The sequence below is a fragment of the Jaculus jaculus genome, chromosome 11 (genome assembly GCF_020740685.1).
Source record: "Jaculus jaculus isolate mJacJac1 chromosome 11, mJacJac1.mat.Y.cur, whole genome shotgun sequence".
Taxonomy (NCBI): Eukaryota; Metazoa; Chordata; class Mammalia; order Rodentia; family Dipodidae; genus Jaculus; species Jaculus jaculus.
The window spans coordinates 15538934-15554981 of NC_059112.1; the positions used below are offsets into that span (position 1 = coordinate 15538934).

The following is a 16048-nucleotide window of genomic DNA, read 5'->3' on the forward strand; positions in this document are numbered from 1 at the left end:
GAAATAACATTAGCTCCAATTTATTAGTAATTTCCATCTGCCAAACCTGTGCTGGTCCCTTATATCACTATTTTAATCTTTACAACTCAATCAACCTCTGTGGTTAAAAAATAAAAAATTATAGCCAGGTGTGATAGCACACAGTTATTCCCAGCGCTTGGAGAGGCAGAGGCAGGAGGATCACCGTGAGTTCACGGCCAGCTTGGGACTAAAGAGTGAGTTCCAGGACAGCCTAGACTGGAATTAGACCAGGAGGGAGGGGAGATTGATCTAGTCTTAAAAAGATTATGGGACTTGCCTAGTAACCGTGATTCCAAACCCTAAGTTGTTGAACACATATTGCCATCATTAGAGGAACATTCTTTAATGCAACATTCTAACTAACAAATACAAGGCATAAAAAACTAAGGCTGGAGCCAGGTGCATTGAATCCTAGCACTAAGGAGGCAGTGGTAGGGGGATCGCCACCTTAGATGACACAGTGAATTCCAGGTCAGCCTTAGCTAGAACCAGAACCTCAACACCTCCCCCTGCTTCAAAAAATAACCAAACTAAGGCTGGGACTGGGGCTATAGCTCAGTCATTAGAGTGCCTGCTTATCCTGCATGGAGCCCTGGTTTCAATCTCTAGTACTACCTAAGACCAAGTATGGTGGGGCTCGCCTGAAACGCTGGCACTTGGGAGCTGGAGACAGAAGTCATCCTGACATACATAGTCTACAAAGGCTATTGCTTTGTAGTGTGGATTCAATCCTTCCTTGTGTACACTGAGATACAGGAGGGGAGCAGGGAGTAAGATCTTCTTTTTTACTAAGGCACATTAACAGGTGTCCTTACCCAGGCCCAAAGAGAGATACAGAGTATCTCATGATTTCCAGTAAGCTAGTTTTATTTCCCACAACTCTAACCAAGTTCAACATCTGCTTTATTTCATCACGGTGTCACAGATCGAAGAGATACTACTTCAAAATACTCTTTCATTTTCTTTGTTCTTTTGTTATCCGTACAGGTCTAACATCTTATGTGAAAGTAATTAATACAGATTAGACTTATTAAAAAACAGACAAGTGCTATGTTTAGTAACAATAAACCTCTGAACGTATTACCATGGATACATGTGTAAGATTCTCCTGTCAAGAGTTATCAATGCTCAGTACTTTTGAGAATACATACTGATTTACCTCTCTATTGTTGGAATAAGAGATGGAGGTGGAGCGCCAGGTGGAGGGGGGAAACCTGAAACATTCAATAATAAGACAACAGTAATTAACAGGATTCACAGTCAGTGTCAACAGTGGAACAAGTTGCTGAGTGTGCACTAGAATCTCCCTGGGGACGTGAATGTGCGGCTTCTCTACTTCATATGACAAATGGAGCCGAAACTCACAAGAGTCCTTCAGAATAACAAAAACTTAATGAACAGTCCGGTCTACAACACAGAATACAAACTGCAGTCAGGACATCTGGTCTTATTTTCAGCACCACACACAGCCCATTTAGTAAGTATGAGAATGTTAGTCTCAATGCCTTACCTTTTTCATATAAAAAATCTGTAGTAGTGTTGCCACCAGATATGATATACTTGAAATATTTTAGAAGAAAAGCAAATAAAACTGTATTTACCTCTTTTAAAAAATATTCTGTGTTTCAGATGTTTAGAAATTTCAGTAGCACATTTAATTTATAAACAAAATCTAAATGGTAAATATATATTTATATATATATATTTATATTTGTATTTTTATATATTTGTTGAAAGCTAGAACGTTGGCCTTAAAATATTTTAAATAGCACAATCCCAACCACTACTTTACAAAGAAAGGCAGGTGACGGGGATTTTTTGGATTAGTCTGAAGGACAACAATCCGTACCTTTATATCATGCTGTCAGCATTCTCAGTACTTTGTAATGACTACATGAAATGCCAGAGTAATGTGACTGGAAGGGTCTTAGCAACTCATCTCGTCTGCACTTTCAAGTTCCGAGAGGCAACAAGAGAAGAGCACTGCAACCGAAGATTAAGACTCCTTGACTCGTGCCTACTCACCACTAGGAAGTGTGTTAAAACGTAACACGGAAACTCCTCACCTAGCTCATGTGGCGTCATGAGGGAGACAATTAGCCACTACCATGTATATTCCCTGTCACCTTCTTCATATTTGAAACCCTTTCACTAAGCCTCCTTTTCAATGTTCTAGGTAAACAAGAATACCAGTTTTTTGATCCCTTTTTAAAGCTCCACTTAAATCAATTTTTGGTCCTGCTCCAAACTATCTGTCTATCACTATATCCAGTTTTACAATCTATGTCTCCTGTACTAAAAAGCAATATAAACACAAGGTTAGTACTGACCACAGCAGTGTACAGTCCAATTCTACATTACTCAGCCTCACAGTCACATTGCTTTTTAAACTAAAAAAAGACATCTATTTCTCAGATTTGCTATGGTAAGTCTTTTTCAGCCACATTCACACACAATCAGGGACTCGATTTCACCTCTGGGTATGTGTCTATTCTGTGCAATCTAAGCCTTGTTATTTATTTCTATTTGTCCAGATGAGGTGGAATTCAGACCCATCTTTTCAAACCCTGGCACCAGTCATTCATTCTCTTTATACTCCTTGACTTTGAACAGTGAACTTAGGAAACACTTTCTCCTGCTTTCACTATTGCACAATGAAAATAAAAGACTAGCAAAAATGTTAAAAAACAAAACAAAAAACCCTCACTGGCCACGTGCCCATTCTTGTTCACTATGCCACTACATCAACACACAGTTCAACACCATACTAAGAACCACCACCCGACCACTTATGAAGCCATCCAACTGCTGTGTGTTTCAGAATGTATTTTCTCAGTGTCACCACTGAATTAAGACAGCAGAGTGAAAAAAAATCAGATGCCACGATAAAGCCAATATATATTATTTTTCTCTTGTAGTCACTTTATCAAACAAAAAAAATTCATTGGCCAAAAACAACTTTTTTTTACAATGATTTTATATCTCATACTGTTTTCTTAACAAATTGTTAAGAATTTTCTCTGAATGTCTATTTCTATGGAAATGGGTAAGACAGGCATAAGAAAACTAATGAAGCAAGGCAGAGCTGAAAATAGGACCTTGAAATCCCAATAGCCTAGTTCACATTCTAACAGCACCAACACTGTCCCTCGTAACTGTAAGCTTGAAATCTCATGTTCATTAACAATGATGGAGAAAACATGAAAAAAAGTTTTACCTGGAGGTGGTACAGTTATTGGAATACCTAAAAAACAAGTGATGAAATTTAATATAGTAACTGGATTTCAGAACCTGTTATGTTTTTATGCCATCACAAAACAAACTTTGGAATCCAACCCCTTGCAAGCCTCATATCCTGGCTTAGCACAAGAGAAGCGTCTGTTTTCTTGCAGACCAACAAGTCAAGTATAGCTTCCAACTTCCCTGATGAAGAACCAGTCTAACAACTTCATAACAAGATTTTCCCCACTAGCTGTAATCACAAATGAAGTTAGACATCACTTGAAAAGCACACTTGTGCATACACAAATATCAAACTCCTTAACATTAACAACATTTACACGCTAACTGAATTTGATCATCAAAATCTGATTGTTAACATTTTAATGGGAACACTACTGCATGTAGTTAGAGGTAACTGAAGACTAGGGATATTATTTACACTGCAAAGCTCAACATGGGCCATTCAAGTGTCAGGATCGTTTTACTACTGCTACCAAGATAAAGGTCAATATTCAGTATTTTCCTTAACCTGTAAGAGCAGAGGAAAGGGGTACAGGAACCTCATATATATATATATATGTATATATATATATACACACACACACACACACACACACACACACACACACACACACACACACACAAAACCTCACATATATGTGGAGCCCCAAGGTATACTAACATAAATATAGGTGATTTACATCTACAGGTGTCAGAAAAAACAGTGAGTTTCTCATGATTTGTAAACATTACAAACTTTAAAAAATAAACTATACATGAACTCTAAACTTACATTGGCTAAATGTATCTATAAGTAGTAATGTAAAATATATTTACTATAAGTACTAAAACTAAATAATGTATTTTAAGTTAAGAAATACATGAAGGTCAATTTATTTGGCATGCACATTGCAACAATTACATTTATTTAAAAGAAAATAATTTGCAAATCAGAAAATAGAAAAAAATCCAGGAACTTTTTCATGCAAAGTTTTCTGCCATAAATAAACTCAACTGTTAAGAGTGATAAATCCTATCTTAACAACTTTATCAAGCCAGGTGTGGTACACACCTGTAATCCTAGCACTCAGGAGGCAAGGGTAGGAGGATCTCCCTGAGTTCAAGACCATCCTGAAACCACATAGTGAATTCCAGATCAGCCTGAGCTAGAGAAAGACCCTACCATGAAAAACAAAACAAAACAAAACAAGTCATCAAAACTAGTTCACAGGAGGGAGGGAGACTAATTCATTAACTAAATGCATACAAAAATGAACTGAACATTAACAGCTGTTTCCTTGACAATGGAAAGTTGGGATACTTTAAAATGTTCTGACATGTATGTGTCATCAGAATACAGCTTCTATGAAAAGATTTAAAGGAAGTAAATAAGCCCTTCGCCTAGCAACGGGAGCAGCAGGCTTGCCCCGCCCCACCCCCTAGATGAGCGGGTATGCAGAGGCTGCAGAACTAGTACAAGGGAACACAGATGCGCAAAGCAGCCATCCCGTTTCCATGACCCCCACAAAACTTCACCATTTAACCTAGCTTTCACATTTAAATACATAATTTATTTGGATAACTAATATGACCAAAATCAGTAACCAGTCACTCACTCAGTGGAAACATATATAATCTTAGTAACTTCACCTGAGTAGGTGGGCAGCACACGTGAATTCATCTATGCTTATTAGTAAATGAACTTCACTAAAACGTGAATTTAGGCTGCAGTGATGGCTCAACAGTTAAAGGCAAAGCCTGATGACCCAGTTTCAATTCCTAGTACCCACGTAAGAGCAGATGCACAAAGTAGCACATATGTCTGACATCTGTTTACAGTGGCAGGAGGCCTTGGTGCATCCATTCTTTCTCAAATAAATATTTAAAAATAATAAAATGTGAATTCAGGCTGGAGGGATGGCTTAGTGGTTAAGGTGCTTGCCTGCAAAGCCAAAAGGACCCAGGTTTTCGATTCCTCAGGACCCACGTTAACCAGACGCACAAGGGGGCACAAGCGTCTGAAGTTCATTTGCAGTGGCTGGAGGCCCTGGCACGCCCATTCCCTCCCACCCCCGGCTTCTCTGTCAAATAAATAATTTTTTTATTATGAATTCATGGAAGTCTACAATATTACTAGTAGGTCCCATCAAAATTTAGTTCTTAAAAGCTGGGCGTGGTGGCACACGCCTTTAGTCCCAGCACTTGGGAGGCAGAGGTAGTAGGATTACTGAGAGTTCGAGGCCATCCAGAGACTAAATAGTGAATTCCAGGTCAGCCTGGATTAGAGTAAGACCCTACCTCAAAAAACCAAAAAGAAAAAAAGAAACATTAGTCCTCAAAAACATTTAAGCAATGAAACACAGACATATAACCAAATTAAGTATGTCCCAAAAGGCAGTTAAAATTACAATCTTCTCCCTTTAATTTTAATCTTACTATAGTAGTGCCAAAGGACAGATTTTTTAAAACCTACAACTAAGAACACAATAAAAGAAAAATGGTATTACATACAGTTGTCTTTCCAAAGACATACATACATTTGTTAAGTTTACATGATAAGAGAACAGGTTCCTCTAGTAAAAACCTTTATTTCATTGCAAGCATTGGTAAATAACCACTAAAAAAGGCTATACTGTTTTTTGTTTGTTTGTTTGTTGGGGGTATAGGATCATGATTTAGTTCAGGCTAACCTGAAATTCACTCTGTAATCTCAGGGTAGCCTCAAACTCACGACGATCCTCCTACCTCTGCTTCCTGAGTGCTGGGACTAAAGGAGTGCCCCACGCCCAGCTGGAAATGGCTCTACTGTTGACGACACACACAGGCAATTCCCTGACATCTATCAAATACATTTTCAAACAACAGCTATGGAAAGTTTCTATGAGACAGAAAGCAAGGCCAGCCGCATCTGCGTGTAAAAAATCACTAGCACTCGAGGTTGGGGATGTGGCCCAGAGAGCATGAAGCCCTGGGTCAACCTGAGCACATGATGAGCACAGGAAGGAGACCTGGTGGCCCTTGGGAGGAGGAGTTACGACCACCAGAAATTCAAGGTTCATTATCACTTACACAGTACATTCCAGGACAGCTTGTGCTACATAAGAACCTGTTCTCGGGCTGGAGAGATGGCTTAGCGGTTAAGCGCTTGCCTGTGAAGCCTAAGGACCCCGGTTCAAGGCTCGGTTCCCCAGATGCACAAGGGGGTGCACGTGTCTGGAATTCGTTTGCAGAGGCTGGAAGCCCTGGCGCACCCATTTTCTCTCTCTCCCTCTCTCTGTCTTTCTCTCTGTGTCTATTGCTCTCAAATAAATAAATAAAAATTAAAAAAAAAAAAAGAACCTGTTCTCAAACAACAACAAAACAAAACAAAACAAACAAACCAAAAAACCCACTAGTATTTGACTTTTGTTAACAAAAGGAGAAATGATGTTACAGGAAACTCATCTCAAAACTCACTTTCTCTCCCACTAGAAAACCCAATGGATTCAAACTCTCTCCCCCATTTCTATCTCACATCCTGTGCTTCTTTTCTGCACCATTAATCTGTAAAATGTGTAGATGAGAACATGCTTATTTTCCTGGAAAGACTTCCCTAGTAACAGTAATAAAACAAAAGCTTTAAGAAAAGTCAAAGCTTTCTTTGGGAAAAGTACCACTAGAGCTTTTGGGAAAGAAACCTCCACATGGGCTGGAGAGATGGTTTAGCGTCTAAGGCGTTTGCCTGCAAAGCCAAAGGATACTGGTTTGACTCTCCAGGACCCACATTAGCCAGATGCACAAGGGGGCACACATGTCTGGAGTTCATTTGCAGTGGCTGGAGGCCCTGGCACGCCCATTCTCCATCTATCTGCCTCTTTCTCTCTGTAACTCTCAAATAAATAAATAAATGTCTCCACACTAAGGGACTGAATATATCAGAGATTCTGAAAGTGGAGCGCCCAGCACAATCACCTGGAGTTTGCTAAGAACAGACTGTTGGCCCCTTCTCCTAGAATTCCTGATTCAGAAGGTCTAAGGATGCATTCCCAAGATTTCCCAGGAGATGAGATGACTGGCCTGCAACCACACTCTACATTTCCCTCCCAGCTTCACAGCTGAGAAACTTAGTGATTCAGGTGAAGACACTACTCCACGTTCTTAGGAAACAAAAAGCATGTACATGTGACATTTCAAGTAGAACACTGAAGCAAGCTACACTCCTCTCTGGCATTCTGGCAAAGGAGAGGGAGAGGAGAGAGAGGGGAAGGAGAGATAGGGGAAAGAAGGAAGGACAGACAGATGACTCAGTTTTGGTTGTTTTTTTTTCCAGTATGGCATACATATTCTTAAATGTAAAAGGGGACCTAATATCCTACTTGAGGAATTGAGGCAAAGAAATAGAAGGCAGTATTCCTGCTAAATATCAACAAGGTTTTATCTCTATTAAAAATTCCCACAAAATGCTGTGCAGTCATACACAGGCAAAAAAACTGTCTATAAATACACTCCTCAATGTGACAACTTCTCATCAATTTGTACAAGCAGCTTCTGACATGGATCGATGTTCTCTGCTCCCTGAGTAGTCTTTGGTATTTGTGGACCTGTGGCCCTCGTAACTTAATATTAACACACATAAAACAGAAAAAATGATAGAAGGGTAACTGTGAGTTCAAGGCCAGACTGGAACTACAGAGTGAGTTCCAGGTCAATCTGCACTACAGTGAGACCCTACCTCAAAAAAACTAAAATCAAAAAACATGTTTAATAGAAATGTTAATGTTTTTATAGAGAATTTGGAGTTATCTTTACCATCACATGTAAACATAAAAAAAGATTGAGAATAACAAGCAAGCACAGGCATATATTAAACCATAATTGTAGCCTACAACCTGCGGTGCAAAGGCAAATTAAAAATACAACAATTTGGGCTGGAAAGATGGCTTAGCAGTTAAGGCGCTTGCCTGTAAAAACAAAGGGCCCAGGTTCGATTCCCCAGGATCCATGTAAGCCAGATGCACATAGTGGCACATGCATCTGGAGTTTGTTTGCAGTGGTTGGAGGCCTTGGTGTGCCTGTTCTGTCTGTCTGTCTGTCTGTCTCCCGCTCGCTCTCTCTCTCTCTCTCTCTCATATAAATAAATTTTTATAACACACAACAGTTTGGCTGGGGATGTGGCTTAGCTGACAGGGTGTTTGTCTACCATGCACAGGGCCCTGGACTCAATCCTCAGCACCATTTAAGCCAGGATTTGTGTTACATGTCTATAATCCTAGCATTTGCAAGGCGGAGGCTGGAGAACAGAATATTCAAGGTAATCTATGTACGTTCCAGGCAAGTCTAGGATACGTGAAATTCAAAAACAAAACAAAAACCAGGCGTGGTGGCACATGCTTTAATCCCAGCACTCAGGAGGCAGAGGTAGGAGGATCAAGGCAGAGGTAGGAGGATCGCCGTAAGTTTGAGGCCACCCTGAGACTCTATAGTGAATTCCAGGTCAGTCTGGGACAGAGTGAGACCCTACCTCAAAAAACCAAACCAAATCAAACCAAACAAAACAAAAACAAGTGGCTACTGTGGGGTCAGGCTGTCATCCCGACATGCAGGAGACTGAGGCAGGGGGACTGCCATGAGACAATCCTGGCATAGAGGCCCTGCCTCAAAACACAACTAAATAAACAAAAATTACAGGGGGTTCTCCATGCATAAAAAATGATATTAAACATCATTATCATGGGCTGCAGGGATGGCTCAACAGTTAAGGCACTTGCCTGCAAACCCTAATAACCGGGTTTCGATTCCCCAGCACCCACATAAAGCCAGATGAACAAAGTGGCAGCTAGAGTTGGTTGCAGGGCTACAAGCCCTGGCACACCTATTCTCTCTCTCTCTGCTTGGAAATAAATAAATATTTTTTAAAATCACCATGTTGAAGCTTTTTATTATTTGGTGCTAGGAATAGCACCCAAAGCCTCAGAATTCCACAAATGAGCTACCACTGAGCTATAGGCCCAGTCTTCTTTTCACTTTTATTTTTTTGACTGATTGTTTAGAAGGTTTTCTTTTGTTGTTTCTGGGGGTGAGTGCAGGTATGAGCATGCCACAACGTGCGTATCAAGGTCACAAGACAATTTTATGGCTGGCCCTCATCTTTCACCTCATTTTGAAACCAAGGATTCTTGTGTAGCACTCCATTTTTGAGAAATTCTCCTGCTTCCAACTCCCTCTTGCTATAGGTATACTAGAATTACAAAAGCCTGCTTTTGGTACATAAATAAAGTAAAATAATACATAAGAAAGAAAGAAACTAGGGAATCCAAACCCAGGTAATCAAGAGTCGCACAGCAAGTTTTTTATCCACTATTCCCCAGTCCCTTAAAGAAGCTTTTAATGCATATAAAATTTATATCTGAAAACTAATCTTACTTATGACACAAAATACTACTTATTACAGATAATTGGCATTATTCTCTACTTTGAGTTTACTGAAAACAGTGATGGGTTGGATTTTTACAAATATACAACAAAAAAATCAAAAGAAAGTGAGTATAGTTATGAGAGACTTTAAGGAATCTCCCCATGCACTAAAAGATCCTGCAAGTATTTATTTCTGGAAAACAATGGCAATATGAAGTATCAAGAGCTTAAAAAATGCTGTATTTATAAAACACCTTCTCAATCAAAAGGGATATTCATATAAGGTAAGTCAACCTTGTGTAAAAGCTATAGCTCTCTTTGTGTTCAGGGAGTCCTGGAGACACAGGCACGTAGTCCCAGCACTTGGGAGGCTAAGGCAGGAGATAGTCAAGTATGGGACCAGCCCGAGTAGGCAACACAGTAAGTTCAGGCCAGCGGACATATCAAGACACTTCTCGGAAAACCTTATCAAACAAAAAACACTCTCACACATAAAACAAAGCTCCTGTCTTCATGCTTGTCCTCTGCCAAGTGCACAATGGGGTTCCCTTGAGGTCCTATGGCTTCTGGTATCACTCTTACAGATCTAATGATTAAACAGGAGAGCCCAGTTCTATTAAATTACACAGCAAGAAAATGTGCAAGAGTGTGAAACAAAACTGTTTCTTATCACTGTCTTATCACTAGTCTATTAAAAATGGTATTTTAGGGCTGGAGGGATGGCTTAGTGGTTAAGGTATTTGCCTGCAAAGCCAAAGGACCCAGGTTTGATTGCCCAGGACCCACATTAGCCAGATGTACAAGGTGGCACATATGTATGGGAGTTCATTTGCAGTGGCTGGAGGCCCTGGCACACCCAATCTCTCTCTCCCTCCCTCTCTCTCTCTAAACTGAGTTTGAGGTCATCCTAGGCTAGAGTAAGACCCTGCCTCAATAAAAGAAAAAGAAAGCCAGGTGTGGTGGGGCATGCCTTTAATGCCAGCACTCAGGGGGCACAGATAGGAGGATCACCCTGAGTTCAAGGTCACCCAGAGACTACATAGTGAATTCCAGATCAGCCTGGGCTAGAGGAAGACCCTACCTCAAAAAACAACAACAAAAGTTTTGTTGGGAATGATGAAAATATTTTAGTACAGTGATGGTTACAAAATGAATTATATACTTACAAATAGGTAAAACGAACATATATTTTAACACAATAAACAAAACATACACAAAATAACCCAACCCATAATATCAATCCTATCGATGTTACCAAAGTTTCCTAATTTTGTATTGAAAACAGGTGTTGAATTAAACATAAGACAATATGACTCAAGAAAAAAAAAAAAAATCTTAGTTAAGCTGGGTGAGGTGGTGCACACCTTTAATCCCAGCACTTGGGAGGCAGAGGTAGGAGAATTGTCTTGAGTTGGTAGGCAGCCTGAGACTTCATAGTGAATTCCAGGTCAGCCTGGGCTACAGTGAGACCCTATGGGGGGGGGGGGGCTTAGATAACTGGATTTAAGAACACCTAATTCCTGCTCATTTAACCTTCCTAATTTTCTCACTCAGAAATGTAATTCACCAGGGAAGGGCTTTAGGACAGCAAGAGTTTCTAAAATACATTATCATGCACATACATAATCTAGTAACACAGTTTTCTTACCAGGTACTAATCTATTTTAATTCACTTAGTAAAGAAAATAACAGTCCAAAGAAACTAACTTTAGTTCTGTTAAGTTTTAATAATTATATAAATTTCTTAAGCCCTAGTATGTTCCTTTATAAAATCAGGGAAATGTCTATTTCAGATTCACTCTAGAATGAAAAGAGTTAATACGTGGGTTTGCTCAAAAACTACCTTAAAAAGTGAGCAGCAGATAGTATGAAAGTCTATTTCTGTTACTCAGAAGAAACATGAATTACAATAATGTGTTTCTAAAAAATCTCCATACAATAGAATTGATTTCCTGGTTCATCAGAAAATGAAAACAGATCTTTTGAAGATTACAGATCACGATGAAGCACTATTTGTTGTCAAATTAATAGGTCATAAGGCTCCTGCGGTTTGTGACGACTGTCAGTTACAGGACCTGGAATCCCCTGAGAGAGATCATCTCCATTAGGCAGGCTGACTGAGGCAGGAAGACCACCTGAACTGCAGACTGGAGAAAGCAGAGCTGACTGAGCAGCAGCACTCACTGCCCTTGTCTGTGCTGAATGAGAGGCGCTGCCTCACGCTCCAGCCACCATGCCTTCCCTGCCTTGATGGACAGCTATGACCCAGAACTATCAGAGGAAATGAACCCTACCTCCCTTTAAACTGATTCTTGTCGGGTATTTTGTCTCAGCAACGCTAAACAGCAATACAGAAACACACTAAACAAGCCTACATCTCCAGGGCTCTCCTGTATCTTATTTGGAAGAGGACTCCACTACTCTTCATACAAATCAGTTATGACCAAAAATGGCTTTGTCCTCTTGGGTTAAAAAGGCTTCATACAGGGCTGGAGAGATGGCTTAGCGGTTAAGCGCTTGCCTGTGAAGCCTAAGGACCCCGGTTTGAGGCTCGGTTCCCCAGGTCCCACGTTAGGCAGATGCACAAGGGGGCACACGTGTCTGGAGTTTGTTTGCAGAGGATGGAAGCCCTGGCGTGCCCATTCTCTCTCTCTTCCTCTGTCTGTCTTTCTCTCTGTGTCTGTCGCTCTCAAATAAATAAATTTTTAAAAAAGGCTTCATACATGTTTGCAGGCGGCGGATTGAGGGAATGAAAAGGCAATGTATCTCTATCAACTATTGGATAGTATTATGAAGATAACTGTTTCCACCACCTCATAATTGTTATGAACTAGGTAATTTTACATGATCAATCATGCTTACAAACCTCCAGTTGATCACAAATCTTAACCTCCCATGAAAGGAATGTATTAGAATATTTTTCAAAAGTAAAAAAGGTAGGTTTGTTCCACATTAATGTGGATGTACAGGCATTTTATTTATTTAAAAGGAAAAACAACTGTTAGCATCAAAAAATATAGGTAAAGTATCATTAGTGTTTTTGACTAATCATATCTGTAACTTTAGTCTTAAAGGACAATGCAACAAAAATCTAATCTAAAATACATCTAAATCAGTTCACAGGTTTTAGCCCTTTTGTCTTTCAAAATTTCTAAAGCAATCAGAGGAAAGGTTTAAGAAAAACGCAGTAGCTTACAGAACACAGTACTTACAAAAGAAGCTGCTTTAGCCAGAGCTTCTCTTTTCATCTGGGTGGGAGTCCCAAGGTGACTGAAATCATAATGAACTACTGTAGAGCACTGGATGAGCATGTGGATCTGAAAACACGGCTTTCAATAGAGCCTTCACTCAGCTCTATTGTCTAGTAGTGCTAATTCCAAGCCACTATACTAACTGGCAAATGAAAATCATCTCTGGTGTTATAGAAACATAAATATGTTGCTAACTTTATTAGCTAACGTAGGGTCAGTGAATGAGACATGACTGGCTGTGTAGGGATACACAGATGACCATGTCCCGTATTTGTGCCAAAAGCTCACTCTAGTAAAAACAGGGAGTAATTCAGGTCATTTCAAGAACTGATACTCTTCCCAGCAAATAGGCCACCTAGGTACTACTTAAATCAGGACTGGAATTCAAGGGACTACACTCCTTAAACACAAGAGAGCAAAAGAAACAACCCAAGAAGAGCATTAAAGGAAATCTATATACGAAACATGGAGCTGAGAATTAATATTAAGTATATAAACTAAGCAATATAAAATAATCAATGGTGCTCTACATACAATGCCACTGATAACCTGAAAATTATCAAAGATTTATTATTCTTATAAACAGAAGTTATGTGGCAAATAAATAAGAGTCATTTTTGTCATTACCAAAAACAGGGGGCTGGGGAGATGGCTCAACAGTTCAAGACAAAGGCTGACAGCCTGGGCTCAACTCCCAGCACCCATCTAAAGTCACATGCACAAAGTGGTGTGTCCGCAGCGTGTTCAGTGGCTAGAATACCTTGAGCAGCCATCCTCTCTCATAAATAAATAGATAGATGGACAGACAGACACAAAGGAACCTGTGTACTGCCACTGCCTATCAGCAACATCCTACAGAGCTTCTGAGTACTACACACCAGGAAAGTATGCTTTCGTTAATTCATACCATTTTTCTCCTAATTTCAAAAATAAGGTAGTATTAAATATATGAAAATGTTAGCCATTTAAGGCTAGTACTGGGCTGGAGAGATGGCTAGTAGTTAAGGGGCTTGCCTATAAAGCCTAAGGACCCAAGTTCAATTCCCAAGTACCTACGTAAGCCAGATGCACAAGGTGGTGCATGCATCTGGAGTTCAGTTGCAGTGGCTAGAGGACCTGGCACACCCAAATTCTCTCTATCTGCCTCTTTGTCTCTCTAAAATAAGTAAGTTTTTAAAAATGATATTGCGGGCTGGAGAGATGGCTTAGTGGTTAAGCGCTTGCCTGTGAAGCCTAAGGACCCCGGTTCAAGGCTCGATTCCCCAGGACCCACGTTAGCCAGATGCACAAGGGGGCACACACATCTGGAGTTCGTTTGCAATGGCTGGAAGCCCTGGCGCACCCACTCTCTGTCTGTCTCTATCTGCCTCTTTCTCTGCCTGTCACTCTTAAATAAATAAATAAACAAAAATTTTTTTAAAAAATGATATTGCTATATTTGCAGTATATAGGAAAATTCTTCCATTCTACCAGTAGTTTGCAAAAACATATACAAACTTGGAGGACATTCTACAAAGTGAATTAAGACAGAGAAAGACAAATATTGCTTGAAATCATTTATGTGAAAATCTAAAAGAGACAAACTCAGAAGAGTAGAATGGAAGTTACCACAAGCAGGGCAGAGAATGGGAAGCATGAGTCATGCTGTTCGAGGAGGTACAAAGCTTCAGACACAGAACTTGGTCACAGACATACACTACATAGCAGAGGGGCTGCAGTGGACCTGTAAGTAGACATTTCAGCAGTGCCAGGTAGAGTTGCAGGTCACCCTGAGCTACAGTAAACCCTAATAAAGCCTTACTGAAATCACCTTTAGCACTAGTAATGTTGAATCGCCAAAACAAATCCTGCATTGCATCTCCTCTTTTTGAAAAGAATAAGGAATCATTCTGAATCATACTACATCTTCACTATACAGCACATAAATCTCTTTCATGTACTTTATTCTCAGGATAGTAAAAACCCAAGGAATGATGATGTCTGGAAGAAGCATATCTAACCTACTCACTTTTCTGTTCTGAGACAAAGATTCTCTAAAGCCACAAATCATTTTTCATAGTATTTCCTCATCTTACTTGAGAGCTGAGATGATACTGTAACATTAATGGCGCTAAAGCTGACATTTAGAGCAAGGACAACCTCAGTGGAAAACGCACTCAAACCCATCACCAGGCTCCTAACTCTGACCTCAACAGACACCTTACAACAAAAATAGCTGTCACAAAAGGGAGAGAGTATGAGGGTACAAGGTTTTTCAGAAGTTAATTTTACAACTAGAAAAGCAAATCCTGGGCTGGATAGATGACTGAGTGGTCAAGGCGCTTGCCGGCGAGGCCTAAGGACCCATGTTCAACTCCTCCAATCCCTCATTGGCCAGATGCACAAGGTGACACACACGCAAGGCTGCACATGGGCACAAGGGGGCGCATGTGTCCGGAGTTGGATTGCAGTAGCTGGAGGCCCTGGCTCGACAATCCTCTCTTTCTCTTCTCATTTAAAAAAAAAATTTTTTTAAAGCAAACACTAGGGCTGGAGATGGCTTAGCAGTTAAGGCACTTGCCTGCAAAGCCTAAAGACTGGGCTTCAATTCCCCAGTGCCCTCATGAAGCCAGATACACAAAGTGGTGCATGCATCTGGACTTCATCTGCAGTGAATAGAGGTCCTGGCGTGCCCATTTTCTGCTTGCAAGTAAGTAAATAAATATATTTATAAAAAACCCCAGCAAACCTTAAAAGTCAGGTGTGGTGGCGCACACCTTTAATCCCAGCACTCGGGAGGCAGAGGTAGGATGATCACCATGAGTTCGAGGCCAGCCTGAGAGCACACAGTGAATTCCAGGTCAGCCAGGATACAGTGAAACCCTACCTCGAAAAACAAAACAAAAAGGAAAGAGAAAAAAAAAACAAAACAGCAAATCCTAATGCAAGTTTCCATACATATGCTACTGCTTATATCCTCCCTAGAAGAAAGTAACTTTAAGCTCAATTAATTTTACTATTTTCATAAACAGCTGGCTTAATGGAAAATATTGGAGATGGCTTAGCGGTTAAGGCACTTGCCTGAGAAGCCTAAGGACCCAGGTTCCGTTCCCCAGTACCCATGCAAGTAAGAGGCACAAAGGCGAGGCAAGCGCAAAGTTGCACATGCCCACCAGGTGGCG

General features: G+C 40.3%; 1 protein-coding gene across 6 annotated transcripts in view; it reads right to left on the reverse strand.

Moving 5' to 3' along the window:
* The window catches only part of Fip1l1 (factor interacting with PAPOLA and CPSF1), a 61601-nt gene that overhangs the window by 14253 nt on the left and 31300 nt on the right, over nucleotides 1-16048 (reverse strand). For 4 of the 6 annotated variants that reach the window (XM_045161711.1, XM_045161708.1, XM_004658699.2 and 1 more), the window contains 2 exons: nucleotides 3239-3265; nucleotides 1181-1235 (listed from right to left, as the gene is read on the reverse strand). In XM_045161711.1, coding sequence (XP_045017646.1) covers nucleotides 1181-1235; nucleotides 3239-3265 — 82 coding nt within the window. The remainder of the gene's footprint in view (nucleotides 1-1180; nucleotides 1236-3238; nucleotides 3266-16048) is intronic. The other 2 variants (XM_045161709.1, XM_004658697.3) reach the window with 1 other exon arrangement.